The 18,768-nt window shown below is 41.3% G+C and overlaps 2 protein-coding genes across 6 annotated transcripts in view; one reads left to right on the top strand and one right to left on the bottom strand.

Moving 5' to 3' along the window:
• The window catches only part of ANKRD42 (ankyrin repeat domain 42), a 119,331-nt gene extending 107,953 nt beyond the window's left edge, over positions 1–11,378 (top strand). The window contains exon 13 of the mRNA XM_082410143.1: positions 11,288–11,378. Within this exon, the coding sequence (XP_082266269.1) occupies positions 11,288–11,345 (58 nt within the window). The 3' untranslated portion in view covers positions 11,346–11,378. The remainder of the gene's footprint in view (positions 1–11,287) is intronic.
• The window catches only part of CCDC90B (coiled-coil domain containing 90B), a 71,415-nt gene extending 53,928 nt beyond the window's left edge, over positions 1–17,487 (bottom strand). The window contains exon 1 of one of the 5 annotated variants that reach the window (XM_082410271.1): positions 11,807–17,487. In XM_082410271.1, coding sequence (XP_082266397.1) covers positions 11,807–11,906 — 100 coding nt within the window. In that variant the 5' untranslated portion in view covers positions 11,907–17,487. Of the gene's footprint in view, positions 1–11,341; positions 11,475–11,806 lie in introns of those variants that run through there. The other 4 variants (XM_082410273.1, XM_082410270.1, XM_082410269.1 and 1 more) reach the window with 4 other exon arrangements.
• Between the last annotated feature and the right edge of the window lie 1,281 nt (positions 17,488–18,768).

Below are 18,768 nucleotides of genomic sequence, written 5' to 3'. Positions count from 1 at the left end.
CTCAGCAGAATTTTATTTACTTTTAAAAAGTTTCTTCATAGGAAAGAAACATTATTTTGTGACAACATCAAGACTACCAAACTCAGGAACAACCAGATGGAAGAGATGCATAGGACAAGTTATATTGCAAGACAAATTTGTTGGGAATTCTATCTAATGCAGTTTTCATATATAACCTTCTAGTTTTGATATCTAGAAACTCAACTTGATAGATTTCTTACCTTTTCCATATCTTCTAAGTTTTTAAACATGTTCATGTCTGATAATTCTTACATCTGTCAGTTCTAGTTTGGTTTCAAATGATTTTTTCTCTTCATTATGGGTTGCGTGTTCCTGATTTTTTCATGCTTGGTGATTTTTGATTGGATGCTAAATAATAAGTTTGTTACCTTGTTTGGTGGTGGATATATTTATAATAAGTATTCTTGAGCTTCATTCTGGAATGCATTGAAATTACTCAGAAACGGTTTGATTTTTTTAGGTCTGGATTTTAATAATTCAGGCCCAGAGTAGTGCTCAGTCTAGGGTTATTTATCCCCAACTAATGAGGTAAAACCCTTAAATATATCCTACCCAATGTCCCATGAATCATGAGTTTTTTCCCACCTGGCTGATGGAAACAGACATTGTTCCTGGTCCTGTAGGTGTGTGGGGTACTGTTCTCCCTAAATACATATAACTATACATATATGTGCATGTGCGTACATATATGGTATATATATATGATATATATATATATATATATATCATATATATATATATATATAGGGTGGTTCTTTCTCTAGTCTCAGGCAGTCTTCTCATATGTACACACTGTTCACTACTCCATTAAGTATTCTAAGTGGATCCTTTGCTAATCTCTGAAGTTCTCTCTCTGTGCACATTCTCCTCTATGGTATCTGTTCTGTGAACTCAAGTCATTTTAGTCTCCCATACTGTCAGTTCCATCTCTTCAACTCTAAGAATGTGCCAGGTATAGTAACCAATCATCTTACTTGGCCTGGAACTGAGGGATGGATAGTCCAGGGCAAATCAGACCATATTTGTCACCCTATCACTAGGTTTTCTCTGAGTTCCCCCTCCCTGAACCACAGCCAGAAACGGAAGGTAACAAGCGAGGGTAATAATAGTTTCCTTAGAAGGTAAATATGGTGCCTGAAAATCCGTCTTAGAAAGAAGCCAAAAACTAGGTAGCCTTCCTTATACAGATATTTCTTCAGCACTCTTCACAGTACCCAACTCTTAACAAGGATATTTATGCTTCTGTAAAATTAATCAATAAAAATCACTTCATGAGTTGTAAAATAGTTGGATTTGTGATTTTAGCAATAGGTTGGGGATTTCTGTAAATTCATGGAGTCTCAAACAAGATTTATTCTAAATGAGTAACATTGGAAATAGAGAAGATGAGGGAAATGTAAACCTGCTGCATTAAAAAAAAAAAAAGTTCACATAACATATATCCTGGTTGGACTTCCTAAAGAGAAGCAGAGTAAAACTACCAGGCTGGTTTTTATACCGTGTCCCAAAAGAAGAAATACAAGTCAGATTCTGCTAAAGATAAACAAACAAACAAATGAAACATTCAGGAAGATTAAAAAAAAATCTGGTGTCTGGAGAATGACAAGTTCTATAATACTGCTACAAAGGTAGGAGAGTAGATACAGGGAATAGGGAGAATGGACTAGAAAGAAAGACTGGCCCAGACTGTGAAGATCATGGCTTGCAATGCAATGGTATTTAAAGTTTATCCTGTAGGCCAGTGGTTCTCAGCCCTATCTGTATATCAGACTCAACTGTAAGGATTTTGAAGAATAAATATACCTAAACATAACTTTTAGAGTTATTTGTGTAGTAGTTCTGAGGTACAGTCCAAGCCTATAATGCTTTAAAATCAACAGGTAGACCTGATGCATGGTCAGATTTCTAAGTCAAAGCAGCCACTATAGGTCAAAGTTCTACGAAAACAATAACAATAATAAATATATTCTTCAACATTTGTACTCTGTGCCTTTTTTAGCTCTTCAAAGAATCAAAGTTGAGAAAAAATGTAAAACTGAAGCAAACTGTAGAGTCCACACATAGCTGCTGCTCTTCATCCCTCACCTCCCTCACTCTGACAGTGGTCTGCTTTCTTTCCTGAGTAGGAAAACTGCAGAGGCAGCTGGTAATATTTTGTGTAGGCATGTGAGTTATAAGTAAATCACATGCAAAGAAACTAAGAATCATTTCTCAGATGGCCCAAGTGAAGAATATTTGTCTCAGGGGAGAGATCAAGATGGCAAAATAGAAGGGCGTGGAGCTCACCTCCTCCCACAAATACATCAAAAATCCATCCACATGTGGAACAATTCTCACAGAATACCCACTGAACACTGACAGATCTGATACAATCAAAGCTTCAAGAAAGATCACCATGTAACGCAATAGGACTAAAGAAAAAAAAAAAAAAAAAGAATTGGGACAGGACCTATGCCCCTGGGAGGAAGCTGTGAAAGAAAAAAGGTTCTCTCACTCTGGGTACCCCCTTCACTGGCTGGGAGATCAGCCGAATAGATAGGGCGCTTCAGAGACTCAGGGAATAGTGCAGCAACTGGCTTGCAGCATGCAGAACAGAGACCAGCACAGCCAGTCCTGGCCACCTCACTGCACTCCCCATCCTGAGACGCCCATCTGCTAGTGCACCTGGGGGCTGGGTGCTGAAACTCGAGCTTCAGCAGACAGACCCGGGGAGAGGACTGATGTTGTCTGAGAAGAGATAGCATAAAGCGGCTGGAGTGTGGTCCGGGCTGCAACTGGGAGTGTGTGTAGGACGGAGCCTGGGTCTGCCACCACTGTTAATGCATGTGTGAAGGGAGAGGAGATATCCCACCATAGCAGCCTGATTCTCAGCATGCTCACAGCTGGTGGGGTTCTGACTCTACTAGCTCTGGGAACGTGCAAGTGCCAGTAGGTTGCCCACACCCAGAGGTGGGGCTGAAACCTGAGCCATGTCTCCAAGGATGTGAGAGTTTGGCAGATTTATGATGCTGGTGCCTTTGTAAGCTCAGTGCCTGTGGGTCATCGGAGCTGATTACTGACTACGGGTGTTCCCATGGCTGGGGCAGGTCTGGCATTAGCACGCACACAGAGGTGGGGCTGGGGTCTGGGCTAATTCTGTGGCTCCCACAGCAGTACTGGTGCCTGTGTGATTGCAACGGAAATGCACTAGGGACCTGCGCTGGTGGCTTTGTGAGCATAGCGCCTGAGGGACATTTGGGCTGACTGTTGCATTCCGACAGCTGAGGTTGGGCCAAGCGCAGTGCCAACAACAGTGTACTCTGTGAGCACACATGGATGACAGGCAACAGGACAGAGTGCACTTCCTGGTGGACAGCTCCTGCGGAGGCATATTCAGTAGCTCCTCTACCAGAAGAAGTGCTCCAGTCCTGCCTACCTTACACTACAGCTCAGACATGGATCTAGGGGCTTCTACTCCAACAACTGGCGAGCAAACAAACCCTGCCCCTGACAGGGCTGTGATAGCCAGACCAAAGATGAGACCATGCTCAACATCCAGTGCAGGCTCTGGTTACCACAACACCAATCACACCCCCCTATCAAGGGGATAACGACCAGAACGCACTGAGGAGATACGTGGCAGGCATCCATACTAAAAAGTGTCCTCACACCAAAAATACTAGACGCATGGAGGCTATGCAGGGACACACCAACATGAAAACAGCCCTTCAAGACCACAGTAGATAACTGTTTCTCCTAAATTCAGTCAGAGAAATATAAGTAAAATTCATCAGCAGCAGAACCACGCCCAATTAGAGGATCAAGAGAACTAGCTTGAAAGAAGAAACAATGAAACAGACCTGTACAGCCTACTAAACACCAAGTTCAAAAAGGAGGTAACAAAAATACTGAAGGAATTAAGAATATTGATAGAAATACAGATCACTGCAACAAGGAACTAGAAACTAAAAAGAGGAGCCAATTAAACTAGAAAACTCATTTGCTGAGATGAAAACCAAACTAAAGGCAATAAGCAGGAAACTAAATAATGCAGAAGAATAAAGAAGTGATCTGGAAGACGGAGTAATGGAAATCACCCAATCAGAACAGCAGACAGAAAGACAAATGAAAAAAAAGATGAAAGCAACATAAAAGGCCTATGGGATAATATAAAGTGTGCCAATCTATGCTTAATAGGGATCCCAGAAGGAGAAGAAACAGAAAAGGGGATTGAAAATGTATTTGAAAAAATTATGGCTGAAAACTTCCCAAGCCTAAAGAAGAAAACAGATATCCAGGTACAGGAAGCAAGAGGGTCCCAAACAAGATAAACCCAAACAGACCTACACCAAGATATTTTATAGTTAAAATGGCAAAAGTTAAAAAGAGAGGATTCTAAAGGCAGCAAGAGAAAAATAAAGAATTAGTTACAAGGGAACCCCCATAAGGCTATCAGCTGATTTCTCTACAGAAACGTTACAGGCCTGAAGTGAGTGGCAAGATATATTCAAAGTAAGGGAAAACCCTGCAACCTAGGATACTCTACCCAGCAATATTACCATTTAGAATAGAAGGAGAGATAAAAAATTTCTCAGACAAGCAAAAACTAAAAGAATACAGTAATACTAGACCTATCCTAAAAGAAATATTGAAAAGTGTTCTCTAAATAGAGAAGCAAGAATCTACAGGAAAGAGAAAATCACAATAGGAAAGTAAATCACTTAAATAAACCACTACAGAGATTAAGAAAAAAATTTTATGAAAGCGATTATAACTACAATGCACAGAAAAGGATGAACATGAAGATGTAAAATAGGACATCAAAATCACAAAATGTGGGCAAAGGGAGTACGAAAATGTTGATCTTTTAGACTGTGTTTGAGCTTATATAACTACCAGTCTAAAGCAAGTAGACATAGTAATGGGTTAACATATTTGGAAACCGGGTAACCACAAATCAAAAACACACAATAAATTCACAGACACCAAAAAGAAAGGTACTCAAGCATAATACAAAAGAAAACCATCAAGCCACAAAAAGAAATACAAAAAGCAAAAGAAACAAAGAAGAAATACAAAATCAACTGGAAAACAAGGTTTAAAATGGCAATAAATACATATTTATTTATTCAATAATTACCTTAAATGTCAATGAACTAAATGTTCCAATCACGAGTGGCAGACTGGGTAATAAAACAAGAACCTACCTTATGCTGCCTACAAGAAACCCACTTTAGGGCAAAGACACACATAGACTGAAAGTGAGGGGAAAAAGACACTTCATACAAATGGAAATGAAAAGACAGCAGGGGTAGCAATACTCATATCAGACAATATAGACTGTAAAACAAAGCTCATAAAGGAAAATAAAGAAGGGCACTGTATAATGATAAAAGAATCAATACAAGAAAAGGATATTACACTCGTTAACATATACACACCCAATATAGGAGCACCTAAATACATAAAACAAATACTAATAGTCATAAAGGGAGAAACTGATGGAAATACAATAATAGTGGGAGACTTTAACACTGCACTGACTTCAATGGACAGATCATCCAGACAGAAGATCAGTGAGGCAACAGAGATCCTAAAGGACACAATAGAACAAATAGACTTAACTGATATCTTTAGGACATTACATCAAAAAAACCCCCAGAATACACATTCTTTTCAAGCACACATGGAATATACTCTAGGACAGACCGTACACTAGGACACAAAACAAACCTCCAAAAATTTAAGAGAATAGAAATTATTTCAAGCATCTTTTTTGACTACAATGGCAAGAAATTAGAAATCAACCACAGAAAAAGAAACATCACATGGTGGGTAAACAACGTGCTACTAAAAAACCAGTGGGTCAATGACAAAATCAAAGAGGAAATTTAAAAATATCTTGAGACAAATGACAATGAAAACACAACCATAAAAAATCTATAGATACAGCAAAAGCAGTTCTAACAGGGAAGTTAATAGTGATACAGGCCTTCTTCAAAAAAACAAGAAAAATCTCAAATAACCTAACCTACCAGCTATAAGAATTAGAAAAAGAACAAAACCTGAAGTCAGCAGAGGAAGCAAATAATAAAGATCAGAGAGAAAATAAGGAGTTCCCTAGTGTGCAGTGGTTAGGACTTGGCACTTTCATTGCCTTGGCCTGGGTTCAATCTCTGGTCAGGGAACTAAGATCTCACAAGTCACAGCATGGCCAAAATAAATTAGTAAACAAAATAAAGATTAATTTAAAAAAAAAGGGATTCCCTGTTGATCCAGTGGTTAGGACTCCGTGCTTTCACTGCCGAGGGCCTGGGTTCGATCCCCGGTTGGGGAACTAATATCCCACAAGCCATGCGGCATGGAGCAAAAAAAAAAAAAAAGAGGGAGAAAGAGAGAGAAAATAAACAGAGATTAAAAGAAAGTAGGAAAAAAAATCAATAAAACCAAGAGCTGGGGAATTCCCTGATGGCCCAATGGTTAGGGCTCCGCGCTTCCACTGCAGAGGGCAAGGGTTTGATCCCTGGTCGGGGAACTAAGATCTTGCAAGCTGCGTGGCATGGCCAAAACAAAACAAAAAGAATAATCTTAAAAACAAACAAACAAAAAACCAAGTGCTGGTTTTTTGAAAGGATAAACAATATCTACAAATCTGGCCAGGCTCACCAAGAAGAAAAGGGAGAGGACCCAGATAAACAAAATGAGAAATGAAAGAGGAGAAATAACAACTGAAACTGCAGAAATAAAAAAAACTGTAAGAGAATACTATGAATAATTATGTGCCAATAAATTCGTCAACCTAAACAAAATGGACAAGTTTCTAGAAACATAGAGCACACCAAAACTGAATCAAGAAGAGAGAATACGAACAAACCAGTTGCTAGAAGTGAATTAGAATGTATAATTTAAAAACTCCCTGCAAACAAAAGTCCTGGACTGGGATGGGTTCACTGGAGAATTCTACCAAACATACAAAGAAGAACTTATACTGATCCTTCTCAAACTCTTCCAAAAGACTGAAGAGGAGGGAACACTTCCAAAGTCATCCTATGAAGCCACCATCACCCTGATACCAAAACAACACAAAGACACTACCAAAAAAAAAAATTATAGGCCAAATATCTTTGATGAATATAGATGAAAAAATTCTCAACAAAATAATAGCAAACCGAATCCAACAACACATAAAAAGGATCATACACCATGATCAAGTTGGATTCATCCCAGGATCATAAAGATGGTTCAACATATGCATATTAATCAATGTGATAAACCACACCAACAAAAGAAAATACAAAAAAACCCACGAGTGTCTCAACAGATGCAGAAAATGCACTTGATAAAATTCAACATCCATTCATGATAAAAACTCTTGCCACAGTGGGTATAAAGGGAACATGTCTCAACATAATAAAAGCTATTTATGACAGTCCCACAACCGACATAACTCAATGGTGAAAAGCTAAAAGCCTTCCCACTAAAATCTGGAATAAGACAAGGATGCCCACTCTCACCACTTCTATTCAACATAGTACTGGAAGTCCCAGCCACAGCAATCAGACAAGAAAAAGAAAAGGTATCCAAATTAGAAGAAATAAAGTTGTCATTATATGCACATGACATGACACTATATACATAAAACCCTAAAGACTCCACACAATAACTACCAGAACTGATAAACGAACTCAGCAAGGTACCAGGATACAAGATTAACATACAGAAATTGGTTGCACTTCTTTACACTAACAAAGAAATATCAGAAAGGGAAAGTAAGACAACAATCCCTTTTAAAACTGCATCAAAACAAAACAAAACAAAAACTTAGGAATAAACCTGACCAAGGAGGTGAAAGACTTATATGCTGAGAACTATAAAACACTGATAAAGGAAACTGAAGGTGATTCAAAGAAATGGAAAGATATTCCATGCTCTTGGATTGGAAGAATTAATATTGTTAAAATGGCCATACTACCCAAAGCAATCTACAGATTTAATGTGATCCCTATCAAATTACCCATGACATTTTTCACAGAACTAGAACAAATAATCCTAAAATTTATATGGAACCACACACACAAAAAAAACACACCCAGAACTGCCAAAGTAATCCTGAGGAAAAAGAACAAAGCTGGAGGCATAACCCTCCAAGACTTCAGACAATACTATAAAGCTTACAGTAATCCTAACAGCATGGTATTGCACAAAAAGAGACATATGGATCAATGGAACAGAACAGAGAGCCCAGAAATAAACCCACACACCTATGATGAATTAATCTTTGACAACTGAGGCAAGAATACACAACAGAGAAAAGGCAGTCTCTTTAGCAAGTGGTGCTGGGAAAGCTGGACAGCTGCAGGTAAATCAATGAAGTTAGGACACTCTCAGGACTTCCCTGGTGGTCCAGTGGTTAAGACTCTGTACTTCCACTGCAGGGGGCATGGGTTCCATCCCTGGTTGGGGAACTAAGGACCCCGCATGTTGCGTGGCGCAACCAAAAAAAAAAAAAAAAACCCCAAAAACAAAAAAACCCCACTCCCTCACACCATACACAAAAATAAACTCAAAATGGCTTAAAGACTTAAATGTAAGACGTGACACCATAAAACTCCTAGAAGAGAACATAGACAAAACATTCTCTGCCATAAATCATATCAATGTTTTCTTTGGTCAGTCTCCCAAGGCAATAGAAGTAAAAGTAAAAATAAATAAGTGGGACCTAATTAAACTTAAAAGCTTCTGCACAGCAAAGGAAACCATAAACAAAACGAAGACCACCCTTAGAATGGGAGAAAATATTTGCAAACGAAGTGACTGACAAGGGATTAATCTCCAAAATATACAAACAGCTCATGCAGCTCAATATCAAAAAAACAAACAATCCAATCAAAAAATGGGCAGAAGATCTAAATAGACATTTCTCCAAAGAAGACATACAGATGGCCAAAAGCACATGAAAAGATGCTCGGGGCTTCCCTGGTGGCGCAGTGGTTGAGAATCTGCCTGCCAATGCAGGGGACACGGGTTCGAGCCCTGGTCTGGGAAGATCCCACATGCCACGGAGCAACTGGGCCCGTGAGCCACAATTACTGAGCCTGCGCGTCTGGAGCCTGTGCTCCGCAACAAGAGAGGCCGCGATGGTGAGAGGCCCGCGCACCGTGATGAAGAGTGGCCCCCGCTTGCCGCAACTAGAGAAGGCCCTCGCACAGAAACGAAGACTCAACACAGTCGTAAAAAAAAAAAAAAAAAAAAAAAAAAAAGATGCTCAACATCACTAATTATTAGAGAAATGCAAATCAAAACTACAGTGAGGTATCACCTCACACCGGTCAGAATGGCCATCATCAAAAAAATATACACACAATAAATGCTAGAGAGGGTGTGGAGAGAAGGGAACCTTCCTACACTGTTGGTGGGAATATCAATTGGTACAGCCACTGTGGAGAACAGTATGAAGTTTCCTTAAAAAAATAAAAACAGAGCTACCATATGATCCAGCAATCCTACTCCTGAGCATATATCCAGAGGAAGCCATAATTCGAAAAGATACATGCACCCCAATGTTCACTGAAGCACTATTTACAATAGCCAAGACATGGAAGCAACATAAATGTACACTGATGGATGAATGGATAAAGAAGATGTGGTACAACGGAATATTACTCAGCCATAAAAAAGAATGAAATAATGCTGTTTGCAGCAACATGGATGGACCTAGAGACTATCATACTAAATGAAGTCAGAGACAGAATGACAAATATCATATGATATCACTTACATGTGGCATCTAATACAAATGAACTTATTTACAAAACAGAAACAGGCTCACAGACATAGAAAACAAACTTATGGTTACCAAAGGGGAAAGGGTGGGAGGAGGGATAAATTAGGGGTTTGGGTTTAGCAGATACAAACTACTATATATATCAATAAAATAGATTCAAAAAACAAGGTCCTACTATACAGCACAGGGAACTATATTTAATATCTTGTAATAAAGTATAATGGATATACTCAATACCTTGTAATAACCTATAATGGGAGATAATGTAAAAAAAGAATATATATATGTATAACCGAATCACTCTCCTATACATTTGGAACTAACACAACATTGTAAATCAACTATATTTCAATAAAAAGTTTTTAAAAAGAAAAAAATAAAGTATAATGGAAAAGAATCTGAAAAAGAATATATATATGTGTGTGTGTGTGTATATATATATATATATATATAAAACACTGAGTCACTCTGCTGAAACTAACACAACATTGTAAATCAACTATACTTAAAGAATTTTTAAAATTTAGTGCTAACTTCAGAGCTGCAACACTTCAGTGACGTGGGTAATCATTAATATATATTTTTACATGCTGGTATGTAGACGTACGCTTTGCTAGATGCATCAAATTATCAGGATTAATATATTAAATAATAAACTAACACTGAGATCTATGGGCTCCACCTCTCCAGACTGACTCAGTAGTTCTGCGGGAGGGCCAAAAAATCTGTGTTTTTGAAAGCACCCCCGGTGTTTTTGATGTTCTGCTAAGTTTGGGAAGTAGTAATGAACTAGGAATTCAGCACTACTGGTCACAAAACTTACACAAATAACATCACCTTCCTGTGCCTTCCTTTATCTTTAAATAGGGAATAGGACTAGATGATAGTTAACTAAGACCCTTCCCTTGGTCAGAGGTCAAGGTTTTCAAATTCCTTGATCACTGACATTATGAGGCAAGCTTAAACTACTTGTACACAGTAAACACTCAATAAATATTTGTTTAGTGAAGAGGGACACAAATCATATTAGCTCTAAAAGTTTACAAAGGATTGAGACTGCGGTGATTTCCCAGGGTTCAAAAAAATGCTACGTCCATTTTGTAAAGCCCATCATAATGTGCATGTATACTAAACACCTGAATATGTACAAATACCTTGCCAAGGACCCTGGGAACTAAACAGCGGTCTTATAGATGGGGGATCTACAACTGCAGTCTTGCTGGGTGAGTAAAACGAAACAATGAGCAAAACAGCACAAAGTAGTGGTACTGGGCGGCTCAGTTCACCCGGCACTGAAGATTTAAGGTGAATAGACAATGGTTATTACGAAGTGCCTACTCTGCGGACAACCTTAAAGAGTTTTAAAATTAGGGGAAAAAAGATTCTGGAAACGTCTCTCAATGAAGTCAGACGTCCAGGACACACTGCTAACAGCTGCGCCTCCCAGTCAACACTTGTAGTTACGGCATTCCCGTTTTCTTTTCTTTCCTTTTTTTTTGAAAGGCTACTAGGTGATTACAGAGTACTGAAAATCAGCGAAAATAAAGCGCACCTGACCTGAAATGTACGCTGTAGTTTACCAGAGACCTGGGTTCGAGGACTGCACCTAAGCAACACAGTCTAAGTCTGAACAGGCCGCGAAAGATATCCGGCCTCTCCGAACACAGATTACCTTACAGTTGCTCCCGACACACCTACGAGAGGGCGGGGATTATCGGCCCCATTTGATAATAATAAGGAGAAGGGTTCAGAAAGACGCCTGGCGGGGCTCTAGTGGCGGGGACAGGCGGGAAGCCAGGCCTTCAGAGGCAAGCCCTCCGAAGAGGAAGGCGGTCCTCTTCTCCGTCCTCGACCCTCCCGCCTCAATCCCTCGGGGCGAAGCCCGGGAGCAGGGTCGCCAGGACCCGGAGTGGGCTGGAAGGCGTGGCACCCTCGCCTCACGCTCGCCCGAGCAGGCACGAACCACGGGCACCGACTTTCTACAGAGCACGCAGGCATAGGTGATGCGGTGCCTTTTCTCACCTCTTCTCAGGGCCGGGGAAAAACGCCCGCGGGGAGCTGAAACCCAGCGGCCCCCGTTGCCTTCAGAACGCAGAAGCCGCCCAAACCAGCGACCCGACATGTCTTCGGCTTTCCAGCTGGCGGGGAAGGGCGAAAAGCTGGATGAATCGCGTTCAGGCTTTTGGGTAAGGTAGTTCTGGTACCGAGAGGATGCTGGGAAATGTAGTTTTCCGCCGGTCACACGAACGTCTCTCGGCGCAGGCTCGCACCGCTGTCCCGCAAAGCTGGGCCTCTTCACAGACTGACCCACAGTTCCCTAGCATGGTTCAGAGCGGCTCCGCTTCTCCCACCTCCCTTCCCCAACCCGTGCACGCCGTTACCGCCCTAAGAAAGCGGAATCTTGTTTGAGAACCTTCCGGCTCCCGTTTCCAGGCAATGAGATGTACAGCTCAACAGCCAACTCCCACCAGAGAGCCAGTGCCCATTTCCAGTTTGGCTCAGTGGGCGACGGAGTCACGTCTAGCCCCACGGCAACCTGGGAAGTGCAATCCTCGGCCGCTGAGCATCCCGGGGGATCGCGCAGAGACCTTCTGGGAAGTGTAGTCTCGCGGGCCCCTCATTCTTGCTGCTTCATATCCTGCTGCTTCGCCCTCTCGTGTACAGGAGGATGAAATGTATTTGGTTTAGTCGCTTTCTTCAGGGAAGCCGAATTCCTTCGTTTCTACGGTAGACCAGATTTTAAACCCTTATCCCTATCAGACCTCAGTACTCTAGACTTTTCCCCACATGGTAAAATGTTGAAAATAACAACACACAGTAGTTGTGGGTTCAAATATGCCAATATATTCTGTGTAAATTCTAAAATGGTAAACAACTGTTAGGTTTTAGTGGCTTAATTATTCTTACAAGGATGTAAAACAGTTACCACTGGGTTGGTCAATCTATGAGTTTGTTTTCAAAGCTTTGTGAGTGTCAGCTTCTTGACAAGCCCTATTCTAAGCACTGAGGCATATTAAAAGAACGCTTGATTCCTGCCAGGGCTTTAACAGAAAATAAATGGAGAGGAAATATAAATGGCTAAAAAAAAAAAAGTTTAATCTCACCAGTTAAAAAAAAAGTAAAACCTAAAGATACACCATTCTTACCTGTTAAAGATTTTCTGAAAAATAATGATCAATTCTACCAAATAAGCCATCAGATAGGGTCACTCAAGCTGCTGGCAGGAATTTATGTTAGTACAACATATTTGGAAAACAATTTTAATAATATATATAAAACTCGAAAAATTGAATATATACACATATATACCCAATATGACTATAATTCTGTTAAACGATATGAGTAAAGTCAACAGGCATTGTTAATAAAAATAACTCCAGCTGCTCACAGCCTGGGAGATATAGATCAGTAAGTGGGAACACAAATTACCTTAAGTTCAGTAATGATTATGAAAAAAAGTGTACCTCTTTTATATTAAAATACCTCTTATTATTTATATTATTGTAAAATTCTCTCCCCAACACAAATACACAGTGTTGATGATGGGCCAATCATATTCTTTGGAATTGAATACGGAATTGGCGATTGGATTCAGGGGTTCTTAATCATCTTCTGAAGTTCGCTGGAACTACAGCAAGTGAATTTGGGAGCTGGCACAGTTACATTTTTGCCAGAGAAGTACAGAAAGGCAGAAGCAGAGATAGCAGATGGAGTGAGAGTCCAGGTGGTATTCAGCTAATAGATTTAGCCACTTCCTGAGACCTTCCTAAGGCTCCTGTGTTTCCAAATTCTCCATTGTTGCTATTATTTGTATGCTGAAAGTCTTCATTGATAAAAATATTTTCCCATAAATGTGTTAATATTTTCTCGTGTGTTGAGAGGAATAAAGGAGCTAATGCATATAAAATACTCAGCTCGGTACATGGCACATATGAACACCTAACAAGCAGTGGCTATTTTTATTACTAATGCCTGTTGACTTTGCCCAGTGTTCAGAAGTAATCCTCCATGGGTCTCTCATGCTTCTGCATGGTTCGTTAGCAGAGGCCCTCTCTGCCTTTTGTTATGGACTCTCTTTTTAAGGAAGTTTGTATAATGAACAGCCTTGGGAAGTACAGTGTCTCCCTCTGGAGCCAAATGGAGCCTCATGCTTACTGCCTATTATAAAAGATTTGGGTTTTTCTAGCTCAGGGTTCCTCTCTGTGAGGCAATCCACTGCACACTCAGGCACACACCTGGGCCTATCTGCATCACGACATGGGACTCAGGGGAAGGGGAACTGATGCAAATATGCTGATGCTCAGGCGGCTTGCTCTGCTGTAATCACATCCTTTGTCTCTGGCCCAGGAGCCTCATGTCTTCTGCCAACATCCAGGCAACTGTGGCAGGCTAACTTGTTATCTTGCAAATAGGTAAGATCTCAGACCCTTCACAGTTCTTAACAATCATTGCCCTTCATTGGACTTTAAAACATTTTTCATTCTTTTAATTTCACTCACAGAAATATCTGCATGCCAGCTAGTTAGTTTAAGGCTAGATGTTGTGAGGAATGTAAAGAAACATAACCCAGTCCAACAACTATTTGGGTCCTACTATATGCAAAGACTTCTGCTCTCCCAGAACTTGTAATATAACTGGGAGGATAGAACAAGTGTGCTAATAGCTTCCACACAAGGCAGTAATAATGGGTTGGTGTCATTTAAATGTTACAGAAAAAAAAAATCCTTCGGTTCAGTTGAGGATGATACTTTTCGGTCATGGTTAGCAAGAGAAGATAAGATTTGAGCCCTGTTTTTAGGGGATTTTGTGGGCAGAGATTGTAGGGACAAGGTCTAGGAGAGAGGATTGGAGTAAACAAGGACATTTAATTAATTAATTAAATTAATCTCCATGCTCCTTCCCACTTTGGGTCCTCTGTGCATGGTGTTCTCTCAAGTTGGAGCCCTTTCTCCTCCTCTTTACCTAGTTCATTCCTTCCTATCCTTCAGATCTTAGTTTAAATCACACCCGTTTGGGGGGGGGTCCCTCCTCTCCCCACATGTAGATTTCATCTATTTGTTATGGACTCCTGTAGCAACCCAACTTTCCCATGTCACGGCACTTCTTATTTGTATCCTGCATGATGGTAGAGGCACGTCTGTCACTGTTTTCGCCAACACCTAGCATAAAGCCTGGCCCATAATGAGCCTTTGGCAAACGTGTTGAATGAATGAATAAACGTTCAAAATATAGTCATAGTTTGGTGAGAAGACCTGACAGATGGGGGTATAGGAGTTATTTGGAAGATTGGGTGGAATTTGGGGAGATAAAACTGAAAAAAGAAGAAGAAAAAAGACTAAATAATTTGCGTAGAATTTTGAGTAGACTCTCAGGAGATTTCAAAAGTTTTTGAGCCCAAACTGATAAAAGCCAGTGTGAGCACCTTTCCAGAAAACATTATCTGCCATTCACTAGTGCAGGCTGAAGAATCTTTGCCACTCCCAATGTCTGATGAGGGGACCTGGCCATGAGACATGCTCCCTCTTGAAAGCAACCTAGTTAATCCATACCTCAGAGGCCAGCCAATAGGGTAGCAGGGAAGTGGGTCCTGATGTTTTCACTGTGAAGGACCACTTTTATTATGTTTTTACCCTTGTGAGTCCCCAATTTAAACATATCTTGTACTCTTTACCCACCACATATGTAAAATCATTACTTATTTTCCTATGTGCAATTAATTCAAGGCATAGGTAACTACCACTTAGCAAGTGGGAGATAAGCAGTGACGATCCAACGCCAAGCTGATTAATTCCAGCTGAAGGAAAAGGTACTTGCCAATTTCTTTGGTGGTTTCCAGTTTCATCTCCAGCTACAGTACAATTTCCTTAGGCATTTTGAAATGCCAGGACCCTCTCGAGGACCCCAATACTCTTTCCTCTGATGCCCAGAGGTCTGGGGACCCAGGTTGGACATAATTGCATGAGATGGCCAGATGTCCTCCAGCTCTGTGAATGTAGCTCTGGTGACTTCAAGGAGAGTGGATGCAGCCTGGGCCACTCACATCGGTCAGTTATTTTCTCTTAGAATAGGTGATATGAAGGAATCCCAGTGTATTTTTTAAGGCAGGTGAGTGAGGCATTGAGAGAGAGACCGGTGGGACCCAATGGACTCCATTTCCTTCCTTAGCTTACTTGAAGTTTTTGACACTAGAGGGCGTATGTGGACTGAACAGAAGACAATCCTTCGCTCTATTTCTGCAACGAATTTTACGGTTTTTCTGTAATCTTTGAGTCAGAGGAGCCCATTGTCACAAAAGCTTTGTGTTATTTTATATTAACATCACATTTTTCATGGCTTGAAAGGGACCACCAACCCCTGTCCCCCACAAATATGGGGAGAAATTTTTCCTGATTGTAATAGGGGCCTGGCAATGACACCCCATTACAAGTTTGCTAGTTACAAGGAATCAAAGGAAAGAATGATTGAAAGAAAAGAAAAAGAAAAAGAAAAAAAGAACTGTTAAAACATTATGTACCTTGCAATGTTACACTGTATTTGATAGTGTCTCTCATTGAGTTTTCATTTATTCCTTCAACAAATCCTTGAGCAGTATTTATGGTGCCAGGCACAGTGCTAAGCCATGAGAATCCAGACATAAGACACAGTCTTGCGCTCTGTAGAGGATACCTAGTCATCTCTGGGTCTTCCACAGGAAAACATCCATCCCCTTTCACAAAGAATTCCCCATCCACTTCAAAAAGAAATGGGTCTTCCCTCAAAAGGTTAAACATAGAATTATCATATGACCCTGCAATCCCACTCCTAGATGTCTATCCAAAGAATTAAAGCAGATACTCAAGTAAGTACATGTACACACATGTTAATAGCAGCACTAGTCATATTAATCAAAAGATAGAAACAGCCCAAATGTGTCTATCAAAGGGTGAATGGATAAACAAATTGTGGCATATATCTATATGAATGGGGTGGATGTTTTCCTGTGGAAGAACCGGAGGTGACAAAGGTATCCTCTACAGATTAACAGAATATGTGTAGGTTGGATATGAAAGAATTTGAAATGGAGAAACAGCAACACTCCAAACTGCTATGGGCAGGAGGGAACGTTTGTAAGACATGAGAAGTAGCCTGGAGTAGAGGACCTCTAGGTGGTGGGAGACCCCTGAAGATGGCACTTCACTTGGAGGTGGTGCTCTTCCCTTGAAAGGCCGAGGGACACACATGTAACACTGCTCAGCTGCAAGCAGCTGCAGAAGGGCAAGCAGGATTGTGAGCCTCTTTAAGTTGGAGCATTTTGTAGATATTTGCATTGATATATTCGGAATAATGGCCACTAGAACCATAAAAATATTGATTTCATGATTCTATCAGCACTTAAGGCATGAACTTGGAACTACAGAAAGGGAGACGTGATAGACATTCAAGATGGCGGAAGAGTAAGACGTGGAGATCGCCTTCCTCCCCACAAATACATCAGAAATACATCTACATGTGGAACAACTCCTACAGAACACCTACTGAACGCTGGCAGAAGACCTCAGACTTCCCAAAAGGCAAGAAACTCCCCACGTACCTGGGTAGGGCAAAAGAAAAAAGAAAAAACAGAGACAGAAGAATAGGGATGGGACCTGCACCTCTGGGAGGGAGCTGTGAAGGAGGAAAGGTTTCCACACACTAGGAAGCCCCTTCATGGGCAGAGACTGCGGGTGGCAGAGGGGGGAAGCTTCGGAGCCACGGAGGAGAGCTCAGCAACAGGGGTGTGGAGGGCAAAGCAGAGAGATTCCCACACAGAGGATCGGTGCTGGCCAGCACTCACCAACCCAAGAGGCTTGTCTGCTCACCCGCTGGGGCGGGTGGGGGCTGGGAGGTGAGGCTCAGGCTTCGGAGGTCAGATCCCAGGGAGAGGACTGGGGTTGGCTGCGTGAACACAGCCTGAAGGGGGCTAGTGCACCACAGCTAGCCAGGAGGGAGTCCGGGAAGAAGTCTGGAACTGCCTAAGAGGCAAGAGACCATTGTTTCAGGGAGCGCTAGGAGAGGGGATTCAGAGCACGACCTAAACGAGCTCCAGAGACAGGCGTGAGCTGTGGCTATCAGCACAGACCCCAGAGATGGGCATGAGACGCTAAGGCTACTGCTGCAGCCACCAAGAAGCCTGTGTGCGAGCACAGGTCACTCTCCACACCTCCCCTCCCGGGAGCCTGTGCAGCCCTCCAGTGTCAGGTTCCTGTGATCCAGGGACAACTTCCCGAGGAGAACACACGACACGCATCAGGCTGGTGCAACCTCACACCGACCTCTGCCACCGCAGGCTCACCCCGCATTCTGTACCCCTCCCTCCCCCCACCCTGAGAGAGCCAGAGCCCCCTAATCAGCTGCTCCTCTAACCCCGTCCTGTCTGAGGAAGAACAGACGCCCTCAGGCAACCTACATGCAGAGGCGGGGCCAAATCCAAAGCTGAACACCAGGAGCTGTGAGAACAAAGAAAAAGGGAAATCTCTCCCAGCAGCCTCAGGAGCAGCGGATTAAATCTCTACAGTCAACTTGATGTACCCTGCATCTCTGGAATACCTGAAGAGACAATGAATCATCCCCAAATTGAGGCAGTCGACTTTGGGAGCAACGATATATATATATATTTTTTCCTTTTTCTCTTTTTGTGAGTGTGTATGTGTATGCTTCTTTGTGTAATTTTGTCTGTATAGCTTTGCTTTTACCATTTGTTCTAGGGTTCTGTCCTTTTTTTTTTTTTTAGTATAGTTTTTAGCACTTATTATTGGTGGATTTGGTTTTTGGTTTGGTTGCTCTCTTCTTTCTATCTTTCTTTTTTTTAATTTCTTTTTTTATTACTTTTTAATTTTTTTATTTGTAATAATTATTTTTTATTCTAATAACTTTATTTTATTACTTTTCTCTCTTTCTGTCTTTTTTTCTCCCTTTTCCTCTGAGCTGTGTGGCTGACAGGGTCTTGGTACTCTGGCCGGATGTCA

The sequence above is a fragment of the Balaenoptera physalus genome (genome assembly GCF_965194825.1).
Source record: "Balaenoptera physalus genome assembly, chromosome: 10".
In the NCBI taxonomy this organism is placed as follows: domain Eukaryota; kingdom Metazoa; phylum Chordata; class Mammalia; order Artiodactyla; family Balaenopteridae; genus Balaenoptera; species Balaenoptera physalus.
Note: the sequence above shows the minus strand (reverse complement) of the source record. Positions and strands in the feature narration are given on the sequence as shown.